Source organism: Engraulis encrasicolus, chromosome 22, assembly GCF_034702125.1.
Source record: "Engraulis encrasicolus isolate BLACKSEA-1 chromosome 22, IST_EnEncr_1.0, whole genome shotgun sequence".
Lineage (NCBI taxonomy): Eukaryota > Metazoa > Chordata > Actinopteri > Clupeiformes > Engraulidae > Engraulis > Engraulis encrasicolus.
In genome coordinates, this window is record NC_085878.1 from 2,389,703 (window position 1) to 2,408,406 (window position 18,704).

The 18,704-nt window shown below is 42.2% G+C and overlaps 3 protein-coding genes across 6 annotated transcripts in view; 1 reads left to right on the plus strand and 2 right to left on the minus strand.

The window, feature by feature from the left end:
• Nucleotides 1–12,532, minus strand: part of LOC134438730 (protein FAM227B-like) — a 55,024-nt gene extending 42,492 nt beyond the window's left edge. Inside the window, exons 1-9 of the mRNA XM_063188365.1 lie at nt 12,359–12,532; nt 11,810–12,056; nt 11,483–11,526; nt 11,344–11,376; nt 11,110–11,214; nt 9,843–9,941; nt 9,544–9,645; nt 9,272–9,398; nt 8,608–8,706 (exon numbers count right to left, since the gene is read on the minus strand). Coding sequence (XP_063044435.1) covers nt 8,608–8,706; nt 9,272–9,398; nt 9,544–9,645; nt 9,843–9,941; nt 11,110–11,214; nt 11,344–11,376; nt 11,483–11,526; nt 11,810–12,056; nt 12,359–12,430 — 928 coding nt within the window. The 5' untranslated portion in view covers nt 12,431–12,532. The remainder of the gene's footprint in view (nt 1–8,607; nt 8,707–9,271; nt 9,399–9,543; nt 9,646–9,842; nt 9,942–11,109; nt 11,215–11,343; nt 11,377–11,482; nt 11,527–11,809; nt 12,057–12,358) is intronic.
• Nucleotides 12,533–12,593: 61 nt separating this feature from the next.
• On the plus strand, nt 12,594–16,621 carry dtwd1 (DTW domain containing 1). Its single transcript, XM_063188377.1, has 4 exons — nt 12,594–13,167; nt 13,459–13,602; nt 13,876–14,161; nt 15,849–16,621. The coding sequence occupies exons 1-4, from the start codon at nt 12,916–12,918 to the stop codon at nt 16,076–16,078; spliced, it is 912 nt and encodes a 303-aa protein (XP_063044447.1). The 5' UTR covers nt 12,594–12,915; the 3' UTR covers nt 16,079–16,621.
• Nucleotides 16,543–18,704, minus strand: part of LOC134438719 (NAD(P) transhydrogenase, mitochondrial-like) — a 46,565-nt gene continuing 44,403 nt past the window's right edge. For all 4 annotated transcript variants that reach the window (XM_063188354.1, XM_063188353.1, XM_063188352.1 and 1 more), the window contains one exon: nt 16,543–17,002. In XM_063188354.1, the coding sequence (XP_063044424.1) occupies nt 16,856–17,002 (147 nt within the window). In that variant the 3' untranslated portion in view covers nt 16,543–16,855. The remainder of the gene's footprint in view (nt 17,003–18,704) is intronic.

Genomic DNA, 18,704 nt, shown 5'->3' on the forward strand with positions numbered 1-18,704 from the left:
TTATGGAGACTGTGTGTAGACGTATGGATGTTGGAGAAAGTTGATTTATCCTTTGATACTTTGTTGTTTTGCTGTGACGCTCCACGACTCGCCAAAAAACACATCCTTGTGTGCTATCAAGCCCTTCAATACCACACCAAGAGGCCCCAAACATGGAGCTAAACTGGGACATCTCCGACCCGAAAACCACATTCTTCTTTCCGCCGCAGCCAATGAACTGTCTCAACCTGGAGCTCTTTTTCCGCCACAGCCAATGAACTGTCTCATCCCTGGAGTCACAACAGGCTTGGCATTCCAGCAAAATAAAACAAGAATCTGCCAACACGCCCTAAGAGATGTTAAAATAGGATTTTTTTTTTTAAGTTGTATGTTTTTCTTTCTTGCTGCTGCTGTCATTTAAAGAATAAACATGGTCTGATGTGATTCTATATTTTTTAAAAAGACAATTATAATAAAATGACAAAACTTTTAAGACTATTTCAGAATTCTTTTGTCGGAGTCTTACTCTATCTTAAAGCAAGCCTCTTTTCCCATTAAGTATCCTTGCTTAGTTCTCCAAGAATCTGAAATCATTGACTACAGGCTAAAGACTGCAAAGTACGCACACACACATTCACATCAACCACGCTGTGTATCAGTCATCACATACACATTGTTTAGCACATGACTAAACTCTGAAGTGAATCAGAAAATCATTTTCAGGTCAATCTCACTGGCTCTGCTATGGAATGCTAACAGGCATCAAAATAACCTCAGGAAAGGAAAAAAATAAATAAAAAAATCATACATCATCGTTGCCTGTATCCAAAAAAACGTAACTTTGCATAAACTTTCTTGCAGTCTCCCACCCTTGAAAAATGGCTACCATAGTTACTACAAGATGCAGCACATGTACGGTAACAAGGTACAAGGATAACAAATCCACATCCTGTGGCTCAGTGAGAGATAACAAGAGATCCTCCTATCCCTGAACTGTACATAAATACTGTGAGTCTGATTCAAGTGATTGAATAAATCGTATTCTCCATCCCATGGCCAGGATATTAACATGACTGGATAAAGACCAACCACTTTATCTTTCCCTCAAGTGAGAACAGTCAACAGAACTTCTAATCTTGTCATAATTCCCTTTTAAGGTTTATATTAGATTGAGAGAAATCCGAACCCTTGTCATCATGTCAGAGATAGATACTGTGTGTGCTGCGGTCTGACGCACACAGGGAAGACAACAGAGGGAGGACAAGGGGGTCAGACCCGGGCCCAAGGAGAGGGGACCAAGAATTGGGTCCTCATTACATTGTACAGTATGTATGCGGGGTGGGCTTTCAAGTGATTTTTTTCCTGGGCCCAACCAAAGCAGCCTTGGCCAGGGGTGCTGTGCAGTGCAGTGCAGTGCGGTTCTGTTGGCACAGTGCCTGTTCTCATGCCGGGAGAGACGGATTGAATGAAGAGTTTTACCTCCTGTTTGGGTTCACATCTGTTTCCAGAGAGGAACAACAGATAAAGAGACTCAAATTGAGAGAGCGAAAAAGAGGGGGGGAAAAAAACCCCGAAAAAACTCGGAATAACTCTGACCCAAACAAAGTCTGGGCAAGGTGAAGGCTTCTGCCAAGTCACGCAAAGTTAGTCTTAGCAGATCATTTGTAACATGTTCCAAATGTAAACACATTTCGAACTCAAGGCCGCACAGTCTGGGCTGGGTCTGAGAGGCGCGGGAGATAGCAAAACAATGAGCACGGGCTTGTCCTTCACCAGCATTGCTCCTTCATGGCTTGTCCTTCACAATAGCCACAAATGAAGAGTTTATTTGCAAAACGGTGTAACTCCATATTGGAAAATTGTTTGACATTTTTGTATTGGGCATTTCCATTGCATTGCATTGTGAAATGCATTTTAGATAGGTTGAAAAAGTATGTTCTCAAAATATTTGAATGGCAAGAATTCACACATACGTAGGCGATAGGACTTCTGAACAAAAATGGTGGATACACCATTTTGCAAATAAACTCTTCAAATCAACACATAGCAGTGGAGGTAGATTCACAGATAGTACAGGCATCTCAAATGTTGACATTGTATGTTGTCCAATACATTGCAGACAAAAAAATGTGAAATGAAAAGAAAAATGCAACATGGGAATAGGACTGCATCTCAGCTAGGGGTGGGCGATATGACGATATTAAATCGTGAGTCGTAATATCGACTACAAGATCGTCTCGAATCTGCCAAAGTGGAGAAATCGTATAGATCGTCTTGCAGTTTACTTTCAGTTTCAGAGTGATGTTTACTTACTTGAGTTGTTGTCTTCACTTTTATTCTTTACATTATTGTATTCCAATTGTGCACTTTATGAGAGTGTCATCAGTGTGTTAACATTTTATTAACTGCAAATTACTAATTGCAACTATATGAAAGTTGTTTTTTGTGATTGTGATAAAAAAAATCGAAATCGATATTTTATGTTTAAAAAATCGGGACATGACATTTTTGCCCTATCGCCCACCTCTAATCTCAGCTTAGTAAATCGTGCAGCCTTTAGTGCTTGAAAATAAGACATACAGACTCTCTTGTCAATTTTCCAAATACTCCATTTGATACACTTTTTCTGCTGTCAACAAGCAGTCACATTTGAAGCCATTACCCAGATGACAGGGTTAATTACAAAATGACTCGCACTAAAAGGGTTCTCAAAGGGTTCAAGTACGATGATGGAACAACTCGAAATAGAAAGTCTGCAGCCCATTTTTTTCTCTCCTAAATAGGCTATGATCTTTGTTATGATCTTTGCTATGGGCTTTGGAAAAAACTAGGGATGTTTGTAGTAGTGATTAAACCTTTTATCGATCGGAGATCTTAGCGTGCAGAAATCTCTCTCAGACTCTTCCAGTTTTTGTTCTGAGTCCAACACCTAATTGTTTCCCTTTAATTTAGAAGTGCAATCCGCCTCTTCTCAGCAAATGTTCGTGCTTGTCGTGCACATGAGAAGGTTTTTGAGTGGGTCATTCACAATTTTCCTTCCATGGGCAGAGAGAGAGAGAGCGACAGAGAGAGACAGAGAGAGAGAGATGAAGGGAGAGACCAAGGAAGACAGAAAAAAGAAGGAGGGAGAGAGGGAGAGAGGGAGAGAGAGGGCAGATAGAGAGGAGAGAAGAGAGGAGAGAGTTAGAGAGAGAGAGACCAAGGAAGAGAGTGGAAAAAAAGAGACAGAGACAGAAGAACGGAGAGAATAAAAGAGGAGGAGTGGAAGTGAGCGTGAGTGGGCCCCAATAGTAATGCCAACAGCATGTGGCGCGAGCAAGGGAGGAGGAGGAGGAGGAGGAGGATGAGGAGGATAAGGAGGACACAGCATCTGAATTTGATACATTCAAAGGGGGCCGTGAACTTTCCCCCTCGGATGGCCGCGCAGCATGGTCGGCCCTGGGAAGCCAGGGGTGAGTGACCTCACTGGAGTCACACTCCATAGACATCCGCTCAGACACACACACACACACACACACACACACACACACACACACACACACACACACACACACACACACGCGCACACACACACACACACACACACACACACACACACACACACACACACACACACACACACACACACACACACACACAGGGAGACCCAGACAAGACCACCTATGTGCTAGAGCAGGGGTAGGGAACCCTTTGCATTCAAGGGCCACACAATTTTATAAAGTCCTCCAAGGGCCGTACTACTATGAACACAAACCAGGATTTCCCACTGCACTTTAGGCCTGTATTGAAGATGTTATCCTTTACAACAGACCCCAGCATCTCTATGTCCCCTGAAAATATAGCTTAATTGCATAGCAAATGTATTTTTTTTTTTTTTAAACACGTCATATTTCATGGGAAACTGAGCATAAAAGTTATATCGAGGAGGCAGCCTCAAGGGCTGTAAACGGCCCTCGAGACATAGGTCCCCCACCCCTGTGCTGGAGGGACCTGGTTTTCTACAATGCACTACAATGCACACCTATGCCATGTCACACCACAGCACAACTTGCCAAGCCACACCACACTACACCCAGTATGCCACGCCACATCAGGATATGCCAAACTGGAGATTACATACACATAATATAACATCATTTAATTCCCTAGATTGATTAGTAACAGAATTCTTTTGAATGGGTAATGATCAACTTTTCCTGTGAAATCTAGCGACATTGGACAACATCCAGCAGCTCTAAAATCTAGCAGCATTGGACAAAAAGTTTGGGAACCACCAGGACTAGAAGGTAGAGAATGCGCGCACATCAGTGGTACAGGTGCTGGACAAAATAGAGTAACTGAAATAAATGATAGAAGTCCGCAACACGGTTAATGCTCCCAGTGATTTAAGTGCAAATAAATCACTGGGAGCATTAACAGTGTTGCGGACTTCTATCATTTATTTCAACCACAGGACTAGGCCATGCCACTCCAACACAACACTACTTGCCATGCCACTCGGGGACTCACTAGTTTGACGTCGTTTCGGTACTTACGTGGTATGTCACATGGTAATCAAACATTTCAAACAAGCAATGTAGGGTTAGGGTTGGGTTTAGGGTTAAGGTTAGGGTTAGGTTTAGGTTTAGGGTTAAGGTAAGGGTTAGGGTTATGGTCGTATGACATAAGCCGTACCGAAAGGGCGTCGAATTAGTGAGTCCCGCCACACCACACACTCACTCACACACACTCTCTCCTCCTTCTCTCTCATGGCCAGGGGCTAAGGACAAGAGGAAGGGAAAATGTGTGTGTTTGTGTATTTGTGTGTGTTTCTTTGTTTGTTTTGTGTGCCTGTGCGTGTGTGTGTTTAGGGCCTTCAGCAATTCATGAAAAACAGTATAAGCAGCAAGCTCCTCCACAGAAATAATTTCCATGGGAACCCCACAACCCCTGCACAAATATAGAATTTTGTGGTGGAATGAAAAAAAGAAAAAAAAACAGAAAACCGACAGCACCGTGCAAAAGTCCTGGCACCTGCTCAGCTCTCTCCTCAAGCTAACAGCTGTTGCTGATGTACTGGAACAAATCGCGTTGGATCACATTGGGATTTTTGAAAAATCGAATAAGAAAGTGAACTAAAGCAATGCAACAATCCAACAAAAACAAAGCTCTGGCACTGAAAAACGTGGGATATTTAGGAGGACACTGATTAGCGCAGTCGCAAACATTAATCAGTCTCCACTGGACGCAAGCAGTAATACGCAAAGCGCAAAGCGTGAGCAGCAAAAGTCGTTGTGAAATATCGCTTGACGACTGTGTGAAGTTAACACACGCTGTGCACAAGACAGTGTGCAAAATGGCTAAATAATGTTCACTCGCATGGTCTGAGTCTAATCGATTGGGCGTCAGATGTTGACATTTTGTATCTGAATACTATTTTTCTCTGCTATCAGCAGATTAAGTCTTTGGCCAGCCAGTGAAGTCATATTCTGCATTTCAACAGAAAAAAAACATACAACCTTTCCTGTAATGGTTTATTTCAGCACCTCAGTGCGCAATCAAGTCTGCACCACCACAATGCTTCTGCCTTCTGACAGCCTCAAAGCTCAGCTATTTAGTCGAAAAGCAAAAAGTGAAATTAGCATCCTTGAACCCTTTGTAAAAAAAAAAGAAGAGGAAGAAATGAGGGTGAAAAGGCAAGAAGCAAAAACAAAACCAGGTCCTGAATTGAGACTGGGAAGACAGTTTGGTCCCAAACATCAGGAAGAACTGAGACATCAGTTCAGTTCAGTCCCAGACATCTGGACTGGATCCTGCCGGGTGGGTCACAGCTCTCTGCAAGAGTGGCGCTGTAGCCCCGGCCACACACACTACGGCAGCATCCCTCCAGACAGGCACCCTGCTGGCCTGCATGTCTGCCTGAATGTCTGCCTGTTTTAGGGATGCACCGATACCGATACTGGTATCGGTATCGGCTGCCGATACTGCTCATTATACTCGTACTCGTACTCGTCAAGCACTTGCCGATACCAGGAACGATACTGCTATTACACAAAACAATGCAAAATCTTGTCACGTTCTGTGGACTTGAAAGCAGCATGGGAAAAAAGTGCCACCTCATACATTTAATAACATTTAAATCTACATGGAAATGGACAATGCAAATATCACAGGTGGAAAAAACAAGGCCATGCATTTATTTTCATTGTATTTTGGTCGTAAAAGGTATCGGTATCGGTTCTCGGTATCGGTAAGTACACACATTAATGTACTCATACTTGTATCGGTTTTCAAAAAAGTGGTATCGGTGTATCCCTAGCCTGTTTGTCTGTTGGGCTGTCTGCCGGCTTGACTGCCTGGCATCCCTGCCTGTCTTTCTCCCTGCTTATGCCTGCCCAGAGGCGATTCTAGGGTCAAGTGGGGCCCCAAGCGAATAAAACAAAGGAATAAACATTTGAAACAAAATTGCCACTACTGCAGAAAAGTGTGAGCTGTTATTGACCATACAGAGGCTTGGGGGGGCCCAAGCGACTGCCTACCTAGCCTGGTGACAAGATGTGCCTCTGTGCCTGCCTCCCAACCTACCCTTATGAAAATGGACCATGGTTTATTATGGTATTACTATGATTATCATGGTTCTACCATGGTATGTCCTGATTAGACTAAGTACTCTGAACCTACCATAATTGTACTATGGCTTACTATGGTATTACTGTGATTTTTATGTAGTAACATGGTTCTACCATGGTATGTCATGATTACACTAGGGAGTTGGACTCTAGATCACAAGATTGCAGATTCGAATCCTGCTCTCACCATTACCTCCATCCATGGCTGAAGTGCCCTTGAGCACAGCATCTAGCATTGATCCAGGGACTGTAACCAATAGCCTGTCACCTTGGATAAAAAAAGCATGAGCTCACTGTAATGTAATAAATAACTATTAACTATGGTTAGTTGTCATAGTAAAACCATGGTTCATTTTAGCATAGTTAAACGATGGTAAATTCTTAGTTACACCATGGTTAAATCCTTAGTTAAACCATGGGCAAATCATAGTCAAACCACGGTTGAATCATAGTTTAACCATGGTTGAACTATAGTCAATTAATGGTTAAACCATAGTCACAAACCGTGCTCAAAAAAAGTGACAACTATGAGTAACTAAAAACCATGGTTCAGTTCTCATAGTAAAACCATGGTCCATTTTCGTAAGGGTACCTGCTTGTCTGTCTTGCTATCTGCCTGTCTCCCTGTCTCTGCATCTGCCTGCTTGTCTTCCTGTCTGCCTCCCTACATACATGTACCTGCTTGCCTGTCTGCCTACCTGCTTGTCTCTGTGCCTGTCTCCCTGTCTCTGAATCTGTCTGCCTACCTTCCTCCCTGCCTGTCTTTCTGCCTGCCCGCCTATATGTTTGCCTGCCTGCCTGCCTCCCTGCCTGCCTCCCCGACTGCCTTCTAGCCTGCCTGTCTGTCTGCATGTCTCCCTGCCAGCCTTTCTGGCTCTGCCTGCCTGCCGACCTTTCTGCCCAACTGCCTGCCTGCCGGTCTCCCTACCTACCTGTCTGTCAGCCTGCCTGCCTGCCTGCCTGTCTGTCTTTCTGTCTGCCTGCTTGCTTGCCAGTCTGCCTGCCTACCTGACTGTCTCCCTGCCGGCCTGCCTGCCTGTCTGCCTGTCTGTCTTTCTGTCTGCTTGCTTGCTTGCCAGTCTGCCTGCCTACCTGCATCACTATCTCCCTGCCTGCCTGTCTGTCTGCCCGACTTCTCTCTACCTTCCTCTCACCACCTTTTTAGCCTCCCTGCCTCATTTCCTCACCACATCTCTTCCTTCACTAGTCCCCTTTTTAGCCTTCCCTCCCTCTAAACCTCCTTCCCTTCACTCACCCCCTCTTTGGTTTTCTTCCCTCCCTTGTCTTGCCCCATCTTTATCCTAACCTCTCTCCTCTCCCTCCCTCCCTCTGTTCCATCCTTTCTTCCCTTCCACCTCGTCCTCCCTCCATGCCTCAATTTGCCTTCCATCTGCCTGTGTGTCCTGCTTTTTCCAGCCGCCATCGGATGAGAAAAACAAGTGGTGAGGACTACGGCTTAATAGGGAAGTGTTGTTCTTTTCTGCCCATGTGGTTGTTTTATGTAGAAGTATTTGTTTACAATTTTTTTTACAAAGTGCTTTTTCCTTGGCTTGGTCAATTATGGATATATTTTTTCAAATCCTTGGAAATACACCAGAGGTTAAGTTAACTGTCACCAGACTTCACCAAATTACATAGTAATCATCTGCCTTAGCAAGGGCATTCTGTTCTCTCATTGGAAAATACGTACGGTTGTATGAAGTGTAGTGATCTCACCTCTAGATGTGAACAACAGTGCTTTCCAGCAGTGAACCACATGCGAGGGCTTTTCAAGCCTTTTTTATTGGCTTTATTGGTTATTTGCAGACAGGACTACAACAGAGACGGGGAAGGGCTGGCAAAGGACCCGGGCCGGGATCGAAACCGGGTAGGCCGTGTAGTAGACGAGTGCCCTACCATATCAGCCACGGTAGGGCCAGCTTATCCATATTTCAAAGAGGAATGAAGAATTCTGGTAAAAGCTGATATCACAGAGTGGCCACTGCTCTATTGACTGGTAATAGGTCAGTAGTGTACTTACCACAGATTGAAGTCTTCTTTTTAGCAGTCTTGGTATCCTTTTCTGCAGTCAGCCAGCTAAGCTTCCAGTTTTTCCATGATAAAATCTTGGGCTTCACACCTAAAAATGATTCGATTGATGACATGCACCACACTTTCAAAACAGCAACTAAAATGCATTTAAAGGACCTGTCAATTTCAACATGCTGTTGTAATGCTCACACTACTTTGGACTTGTCAGTACCTGAGTTTTTTTTTTCATCTTCAGCCTTTTCCGAGATCTTGGTCATTGTAATGGGGGCAGCGCTTTGTTTACATTTCAAAAAAACATTTTTATTTATTCCCAAAAACATCCGAAAGGTTATACAACATCAGCAGACAACTAGCAAACAGCGGTACCTTTTGGGAAAATATTTTAAGAAGGCCTATGTTCATTTAAAAAAAAAAAAATGTAAACAAACGCTGCCCCCATTAGAATAGCTCATATCTCGGAAAGGGCTTAGCCGAAAAATGTGGCATCACCGGGTACTGACAAGTCAAGGGTAGTGTGAGCAATACAACAGCATATTGAAATTGACTGAACTGGTCCTTTAATGTGCTCAGTGACAAATAAGTGTCATTTTTCTTATTTGGCTGGGGTAACGGCCTTGCCATCTTGGATGGAGAAGCTGGGAAGGCAAACTAACCTGACACCCATAGGGAGGTCGTCTCGGTCAACACTGTTTTGAAGTCATCACCGAGACGCTCCAGCGACGGTGGAAACGCTTCGCAGAAAGCAGAATAGATAGCCTGAGCTATGCAGTCTGCATACACCTGGGAATGAACAGAAAGTCCAATAGTACAGAATCAACATATGTCCATTAGAAATAATGAAGCATATTTATGATTCTTCTTTTTTTCAAATGTGACAACAGCTTAATATGTGCTTTTTTGTAAAATAATTCCCATGCAGCTATACCTTGAATAATTTGTCCTTCAGATTGTTGTCAACCATCAATAGAAGTGAGACAAATCCAGTGGCCATACAGTCAAACAAGGCACTCTCATCCTCTACATTGGGCTTTCAAAATAAACACATAACATGACATCACCAAAGATTCATTCTATATACATTCATACATAACTGCTGTGTACACAACTGATCTACAAGTAATTTAAGTAATTAAAGAATTTAAGAGTTGTGCCCTAGCATAATGGCTTGAGGGGGAAAAAAGAAAAGAAAAGACATGTAATAGCCATCTGTTGGTCGTGCCATACCTTAAAACTATGAAGGAAAAACCACCAAAACATGTCCTTGAAGACAGTGATGGAACACTCCGAGAGGAAGAATGGTTTCCAGATTTTCAAGAAGCCTGGCTGCATTCAGAAACATTCAGGGCTTTCAAATAAAGTTCAACCCACACTGGATTAGGGCTGGGCAATATGACGATATATATCGTTATCGTGATATAAAAGTGTATATCGTGACCTTTCTCCTATATCGTTTACATCGTGATAGTAATTTTATCAATTTTATACAATTGAATATCATTTAATTACATTTCATGTTGTCACAATACACACTATAAGTTAATGTAACTGTAAAAATAAGAATAAAAAGATCCATTTTAAAGAAAGGTTGTTTTGTGACATGAAAAAATAAAGAGCAAATAAAGAGAATAACTGAAAACGTATGTAATTGTGCTATATCGTGATATATATCGTTATCGTGATATACAGTAAAGTAATCCATATGGTGATATTGTTTTTTTTCCATATCGCCCAGCCCTACACTGGATATTCAAACTTTCCCTTGTGCTGTGCTGTGCAATACATAATGTCAGCAAAAAAAGAAGACATATTTGAAGAATGTATGCTTTCCATGGTTGAAGTCTGGGACACGGCACGCAACGTCCGTGAGCTGAGCACCTTACACAGCACAAAAAGTAGCCATAAAAGTGAGCACGCAACACGGGCGCCACACGGATGTGTTTTTAAAAAAAAAAGTTATTTCTTGTTTATTTACAGTGCATTAGACTAACGTCTTCACCAGAGTCCTTTTATTCAGTTCTGGTAACTTACTACTGTGGTTGCACCGGCTTGTCTCTACAGTAGAAGCACAGACTATGTGTTTTCCTTTGTTTTAAAAGATAGAGGAAGTTTGACAGTTCAGATGTTTTTGGAATAGGGCGTGTAGTGCCATACCAGATAGCTTTTTAACTGACAATACATGGCTTTCAAAAGGACGAATAGGTGTCAGTGATGAATCAACCATATACCAACCTGATGTCATATAATTAAAACTCATCTTTACAACCATGGCTTCAAGGAGTATATCTAAGTTCTCCCTCTTATGTATACTTATGTATGTTTTTCAAAAATAACATCTCAAATCTAATGCTATGGTTTGAAAACATTCCCAACATCAAACTCTAGATCTGTGTGTGTTATGCGATGCAATCATTGAATAAATCATTATTCTATGCATGGTACATACAGTATTATGTAATACAGGGGGGCAGCTTTCTGCAGAGTCTCTACTCACATTAAAGCCTTGGGTATCTGATATTCGTTCCAAATGCAGAGAAACACTCGGCATTCCAGGAATTTCAGTGTCGTGTAAAGCTGACAATCCAGGATATTCAAACTCCTAAGAGCAATAAGATTGAAGAAGTGGTCAGTGTCTTTAGAATCAGTGTTCAACCTACATTAAAAGGCATATTCACGATGCACGTAAACAAAGTCATTGAATAAAAACAGAGAAACAAAGTGAACATACCATGACATCTGGGAAAAAGGGCACTGCTTCGACCTAATTTAAAAATAACAATGAAATAGAAGGTGAAAGTGAAACATTCCTTCAGTAGTCTGTATCGCAAACAGAGTTTCAAAGGAAGCAATATATTTAAAATAATTACCTCTTCCTTTAATTGTTTCTGCACTTTTTCAATTATTTCTTTAACTGAAAAAAATAGTCCATAACAGACAGCTATTAGTGTCTATTTGTAAACCATAATAATACGGGTGATTTCAGGCATGTAATTCTTACATCAGCATCATAATCACCATAATCATATCATTATTATAATTATTGTAATTTATTGTTATTATTATCGTTATTATAAAAATAATAGTAATAGTAGTATTTATTATTATTTATTAGAGTGTATGCATTATCTAGCCTACTAAATAACAAACAACACTGAATGTATAATACATTATAGATATGAAATAAGGATTCTTACAAGGGTCTTCAGCAACTTCAGTATCTGCCATACTTCCTCTTTTTGTATGACTGGCTGATTTTGAGAAAATTGAATTAATTTTTGTCACTCTGCCATCCAGTTCATCTATAGAGGTAGAAACATATGTGGCTATGTCCACAGGAAAGGGCACTTTGGCTCTCAAATACTCTTCTATTTCCTCAGCAGAATTGTACATGGACAATGTTGGGCTCTGCACATATTCTGTCAATGTCAGAGGCCAGTCAACCTGTTAAAAAAAGAGTGAAATAAAATTGCTATTCTATTGCAAAGCAGTTTGTCATTTCTAACTTTGCACTGAAACTTCTTGGATGTGAAATTAAATTAGGAACACAATTAGCCTACTATTGCATCTTTATTTCCAGTTGTAATTAACAGCTTCAGATCTGTGTCAGGACTACCACTATTACTCTCTCAAATCAAATGGACATGGATTTCCAGATCACCTGCTGTTGCCCCACATTCTCGTACAGATGCTGCAGCAGCACATGGGTAAAGAAGGTGGATCCACCTTCTTTGACATAGGCCTACCAGTTTCTGACGTTTAATGAAGTCTTCCAAAGATTCGATAGGTAGCTCGATGTCATCCTCGTCCTTAGACATTTTGTATAATTGGGGTGTAGTTTCACTCTGAATCAAAACTTCATGTTCAGTCCCTGTTCACATGTTCAGTTCAGCATGTCAACATTGATGTTGCTAGGAAACTGAACACGCTCTACGTTGTACTTCCTCTACACGTGTGTTTTATTTCCGGATTGCAGTGAAAGCATTGCTAGGCTCGGCAAGTTCGGCAAGTCAAAGAATGCTCTGTTTTGCTGGCGAATAACGTTCAGTTATTTGCCTTTAGAACATTTTGTAGGAGGAATTGAAATATTACCAGAAGAACTTGAAGGTTTTTTCGATGAGTACCATTTCGCATGGTTATTGTTTACCATACTAGCAGCTGCTACTCACAGCACAACACAATTGAGGGTTAGCAGTAGACTATTATCTTCCTTCATTTCTAAAGAGTTTAGAAGCTAGTCTCAGTATTTACACATTTGCCAGCAGTATTGTATTTTGTTTAAGTGTACTATTTCGCCACGTCGATGTCAGGGACAACATTGTCAGTGTACCCAAATGATGGGGGGAAGCTGAACAAAAGTCCTGATGATGCAGAATCCGCACGTGAAGCCGAATCTCCACTCCAAGGTCTAAAGTTGGCATCGCACGAAGTGCTCGAAAAAGCACAAACGCAAGGAAGGATAAAGTGTACCAAATGTGGTGGTTCAAGGATGTTCTTTTGCTACACGTGTTTCTCAGTAGTGGGTGTCGACGAGGCGGAAATCCCACAGATCAAGGTTAGTAGTAGTAGCTCTATGGGACTAGAACTACATGATACTGAACTCCGCCTCGAGTTCAGCCATTGATATACTGTCAATGAGTTCAGCAGTTGGTTCCCCATACTGATACTAATGATAGTGAGTGAGTTGCATAGTTTTGGCTCATGTTTGCTGTTATTCATTGTGTGAAGTACCTGTAAAGTTTGAGGAAGCATATCATTTGTAAACGAGGATGATAAAGTAGGCCTACTTTGTGATCTTTTAAAATACAGCGACCGTATGCTAATGACACTTTCTTTGACCCGACAGCTGCCGATAAAAATCGACGTAATCAAACACCCCCATGAAACGGATGGAAAGAGCACTGCCGTGCACGCCAAACTCATCGCTCCAGATGACGTCAATATCTACACCTACCCTTGTATACCTGAGCTGGATGGTGACCCCTACAAGGTGAGAGTGCATATTGTTGGGGAGTATGGATGGATCAAGGACCAAAATTACTATACAACAAAAACATTTCAGTATTCTTACCTGACAGCCTGCGGTGTGTGTCATTTGCAAGCAGCACCAACAAACCCTTCAGCACGCGCACACACACACACACACACACACACACACACACACACACACACACACACACACACACACAATCATGCTCCTGTAGTTTTGGCCTACAGGTTGGCATGTCTAATTGCTCTTGTTCACCACTGGTTCTCCTATCAGACAGTACTGGTCTTCCCTGGAGCCGATTCAGTGACTATTGAAGATATGCTGCAGCACCTAAATGATATACGGAAAAATTCAAGCGACGAGCCGTCAGTGAAGAGACTAAAGGTGAGGAGTGGGACAGAGGAGGAGGAGGCAGACCAGACCAGGCAGGAGCAGCAGCAGCAGGAGGAGGAAGAGCAGGAGGAGGAGCAGGAGCAGCCCTGTCCTCTGGAGAGGGTCCTCTTCATCGATAGCACATGGAACCAGACAACCAGAATCATCACTGATGAACGACTACAAGGTGATGGGCAACTTCAGGCGGTCACGTGTGTGTGTGTGTGTGTGTGTGTGTGTGTGTGTGTGTGTGTGTGTGTGTGTGTGTGTGTGTGGAGGCTAGCTGACGGGGGACAAAGGGGTTGTGTGTGTGTGTGTGTGTGTTTGTCTGTGTGTGTGTGTGTGTGTGTGTGTGTGTGTGTGTGTGTGTGTGTGTGTGTGTGTGTGTGTGTGTGTCTGTCTGTCTGTCTGTCTGTCTGTCTGTCTTTATTGTGTGTGTGCTCTTTTCCATGTTACTCTAGGCAGTGTACACACTACAGTGTATCCATGAAGAGATTCCAAGTCATAGTAGTAAAAAGAGTGCCAAGTTTTATACAACTCGACGTCGAGCTGATGATGATGTCATAAACTTTTATGGTTACGAAGAGTCGACATTTTTAGGGTCGTGTGTTTGCCATAACTGAGTGACACTTAAAGGGGTATGCCACTATTTTGGTGCTTAATACAGTTAAAATCGTTGGCTGGGGTTTATAAAGGTGGTAAAGTGTCTTATTTTTCATGTTAAGCGTTGTCTTGCTTTAAGACAAGTGAAAAGAGGGAGCATGTCGCTAAGCTAGGGAAAGTCAATGGATCCGTGTAGCATGCTACAATGCTACACGGATCCATTGACTTTCACTAGCTTAGCGACATGCTCCCTCTTTTAACTTGTCTTAAAGCAAGACAACGCTTAACATGAAAAATAAGACACTTTACCACCTTTATAAACCCCAGCCAACGATTTTAACTGTATTAAGCCCCAAAATAGTGGCATACCCCTTTAATGGCAGTAGACATAACATGTTTATGACATGGACATAATGTTTACGACATGTCCATGACACTGATATGTCAAATCTTTGAGGCCGGCATCAAGTAAAGTGTTACCTATTTGTATTGCAGCGCTTCTACGGGTGGAGCTGAAGACTTTCTCCAGTATTTTGCGCAAACTCAACTCACTCTTTCATATGGCACGTTTCTTAACTTGCTCAAACGAGAGGCTCACGGTTTTTTAGTGGCAGCAGCCGCACGTTCTTATTAAACTCCGCACGAACGATTGCACACCCCTGTCCGTGAAATAAACAAAGTAGGCCTTAATGGTTATTAAAACAGTCCTACTTGGACCGATTGAAACGCCTTCCGCGTAAAATCAAGGTCGCTCATTTAGATGAGGCATCGCAAATCGATAGAACACCACTATCGAATAGGGCGACCGGTCGCTCATCTCGACGAGGCAACACATCTCGACAGAACACCGGCATCAAGTAAAGTGCTACCTATGTTTGGAAGTCAGAGGCGTGCTCAGTCCCTTTAGGAAGATGAAAAAAGTATTCTTGTGGGTGCTCTTTGGTTCAAGGTTCAATGTCAAAAAAGTTGCTTGAAAAGAGAAAAAACTTTTCTTCACCAAGGCACTCCAAAAAGTATAGTTAAAATGTCTTTATTATTATGACATGTCCATTAAGGACTTTTAAAATTGCCCACGCGTAGCGACAGTTGAGCCTTCTTCATGCCCTGAAGAAGGCTCAACTGTCGCTACGCGTGGGCAATTTTAAAAGTCCTTAATGGACATGTCATAATAATAAAGACATTTTAACTATACTTTTTGGAGTGCCTTGGTGAAGAAAAGTTTTTTCTCTTTTCAAGCAACTTTTTTAAAGTGTTACCTATTTGTATTGCAGCGCTTCTTCGGGTGGAGTTGAAGACCAGGAAGACGTGTTTCTGGCGTCATCAGAGGGGCTCTCCAGACACGTACCTGGCTACCATAGAAGCCATTTATTACTTCCTGAAAGATTATCACACGCTATGTCTTTTAAAGGACTACAGCGGTGAATACGACAACCTGCTCTTTTTTTACTCTTATCTTTATAAACTTATTAACAAAGCCAAAGTATCTGCTGGGAAAATATAATCGATCAGCAGCTGGAGATTACAGGTGAACACTGTCAGAATTTCAACTATCAAGAGGCTCCAGGGCCCAGACAAACATACAAGATTCAAAGGGACACCTTATCCTGAACCCAAACCAACGGTTCATTCCAGTATCTTAACTCCTGTCCTCCCTTGTGCGTGCTTGAGGCTTCATGATGACGTCACGTCATTGACGACAAAAGTTTAATTCAATATCTGGCAAAAAGTGCAATTCAAAGGTAATTTTCTCGTTTGCAGTTGGGATGTGGAAAGTTGTTGTGGCTAGGCTGACAGCGGGGAAACTTAATTGTTATCTCATCTGAGGCAGGGACATCAGCGAAGTGCGAGGCAACAAGCATGGGTCAAGAACAGGAGTTAGGATAATTGAGTCTACGCATCATCTGATGTACTGTGCATAGCCTACTGTACAGAAAGACATGTCACAAACACAAACGTCACAATGGCTGTCATAGTGAAATACTTTTATTTACAAATCAGAAAATGCATGCACTTCATTAAACTGTTCATGGCTGTTCAATTTTGATTTGTGTTTGTCATTTGTTTAACATCTTTGGCACATCTCTGACATCTCCAGACTCTTTAATAACTTGTTTCTGATTTTGAATCCACAATATAACCTACCGAAACAGAACTGAAATACGACAATCATACATCATCTTCAACCAAAATATGGACAACATCATCAGTTATTAATCATCATCAATTATTAATAAATACAAATTTGACTGAAATGATCACAGATTGGCATGCTTGGAGCTTAATAGTACGTGTCTCTAATTTTACCCTGCAACAGGTCACATGTCTTCTTTGCATCTCCCAGGAGCATGGAGGTGTTAGGCTTGTAGAAGATGGGGTTGTCCACTGCAGCGTAACCCACACCAAGTGTACGCTTCATCACAATCACCTTGTGTGGAATAGAATGACATTGTCATTATTGTGAATATTTAATTTGGATAAAACTGTATGGTACTTCAAACACAATCATGATACTTTAAACATCATCTTCAATTTCCCTCAACTGTTAAGATAGTACTATTTTATTTATATTATCTCCTCAAAGAACTAGCCATGGCGTAACTGATATGACTGAAGCCAGTTACAGAGAAGGCCGAGACCATATCATGGCCAAATTCAACTTGGCTGACTTACTGTAGATGACTGGCTGCTTTGACATTAAGTCAAAAAGAGATCGGATGAGATTTGTCTGCAGAGAGCCCTCAAATCCACAAACAGCTGGCGAAATCTTATCCAAACTCCACCATTACTAACATCCCTTGCAGGAGCGAGAAAAACTTAAGCCAGCTGCTGTCAAGATTCTCATCTTATCTGATCTGAAGTCATGTTGCGCTAGCCATCCGCAGGAAAAGAAAACATATCCACACTGGAGGACTCCACACGCTGTGGCAGCTCCCATAAAAGGGATTTTGGACATCCACACAGACACACAAAGTTGACTATGACTGAATGAATGAACCCTATGCCAGTACATCACTGTGTCATGGTGGCATGAAATTATTGAGGAAGACCAAGTCTATCCCGTTGCCCGTTGGGTAGTGTAGTGACAGGGAGAGAGTAGAGAACAGTCCCCTTGTTCAGTTCAAAACTAATGTCTCCAGGATCCCTCCATGTCAGATGCATTGGCTTGGCAGCCAGTCAGCATTTTATATTTGAAACTGTCCCTGGTGGCACACTGCATTAAGGCACTCATACCACCAGTTAAAGTGGTACATTTATGGCGTCATTACAACACTAGCACATGATATAACATAGCAGTTACACATTTTTTTTCCCATTGTACCTAATAAAGTGACTTGGTTGTTACAGAAAAATAAATAAAAAGAAAACCCCAAATTTGATCCAACCAGCAAAGAATCAGGTACAATGCTCTATAGTAACTGTAAAGCAGTTACTCATTGAAGATGAAACTATGGCAGGTTTTGTTTTTTACTTCTACTTTTACTTCGGCCACCTCTGTATACCATCAATGGGCAGCTGTACCGTACATGAGAGAACTCAGCTTCAAGCCCGGCCTGGTGTGACCTAGGTGTTTCTGAACAGTTCGTCCGCCTCAGGGCCGCGAGCCTGCCACCCCGTCAACTACATCAGTTCGGGAATGGGAGTCACAGTACGGGTCCTCTGAGCTAAAGGGCCGGTCCAATGGCCCAACGGTACAGCACTGTATTGAGGCTTCGGGAGGGAGGTTTACTAACGTTCCACACCACATTCTGCTAGTTGGCTTCCGTTACCCTGGATTATCTTGCCCCAATCCTACCCCCGTCTCTATTTCCCCCAGTCATTTCCTAACAGGCCTATCACTGTAAAGGCTGAAAAGGTCCCTAATATAAAATAAAATACATATTTTTAAAAAATAAGATGGGGGGCGCTGTGGCGCAACGCGCTAAGCCCCCCACATTTGGGCTTGCATGCCCATGGGGACCCCGGTTCGAGTCCGGCGGACGGGGTCATTTCCCAGTCCTGCCCCATCTCTCTCTCCCACTCACTTCCTGTCAGCATCTCATACTGTCCTGTCAATAAAGGCATAAAAAGCCCCTAAAAATGATATTAAAAAATATATTATAATAATAATAATAATAAGATAATGGAAA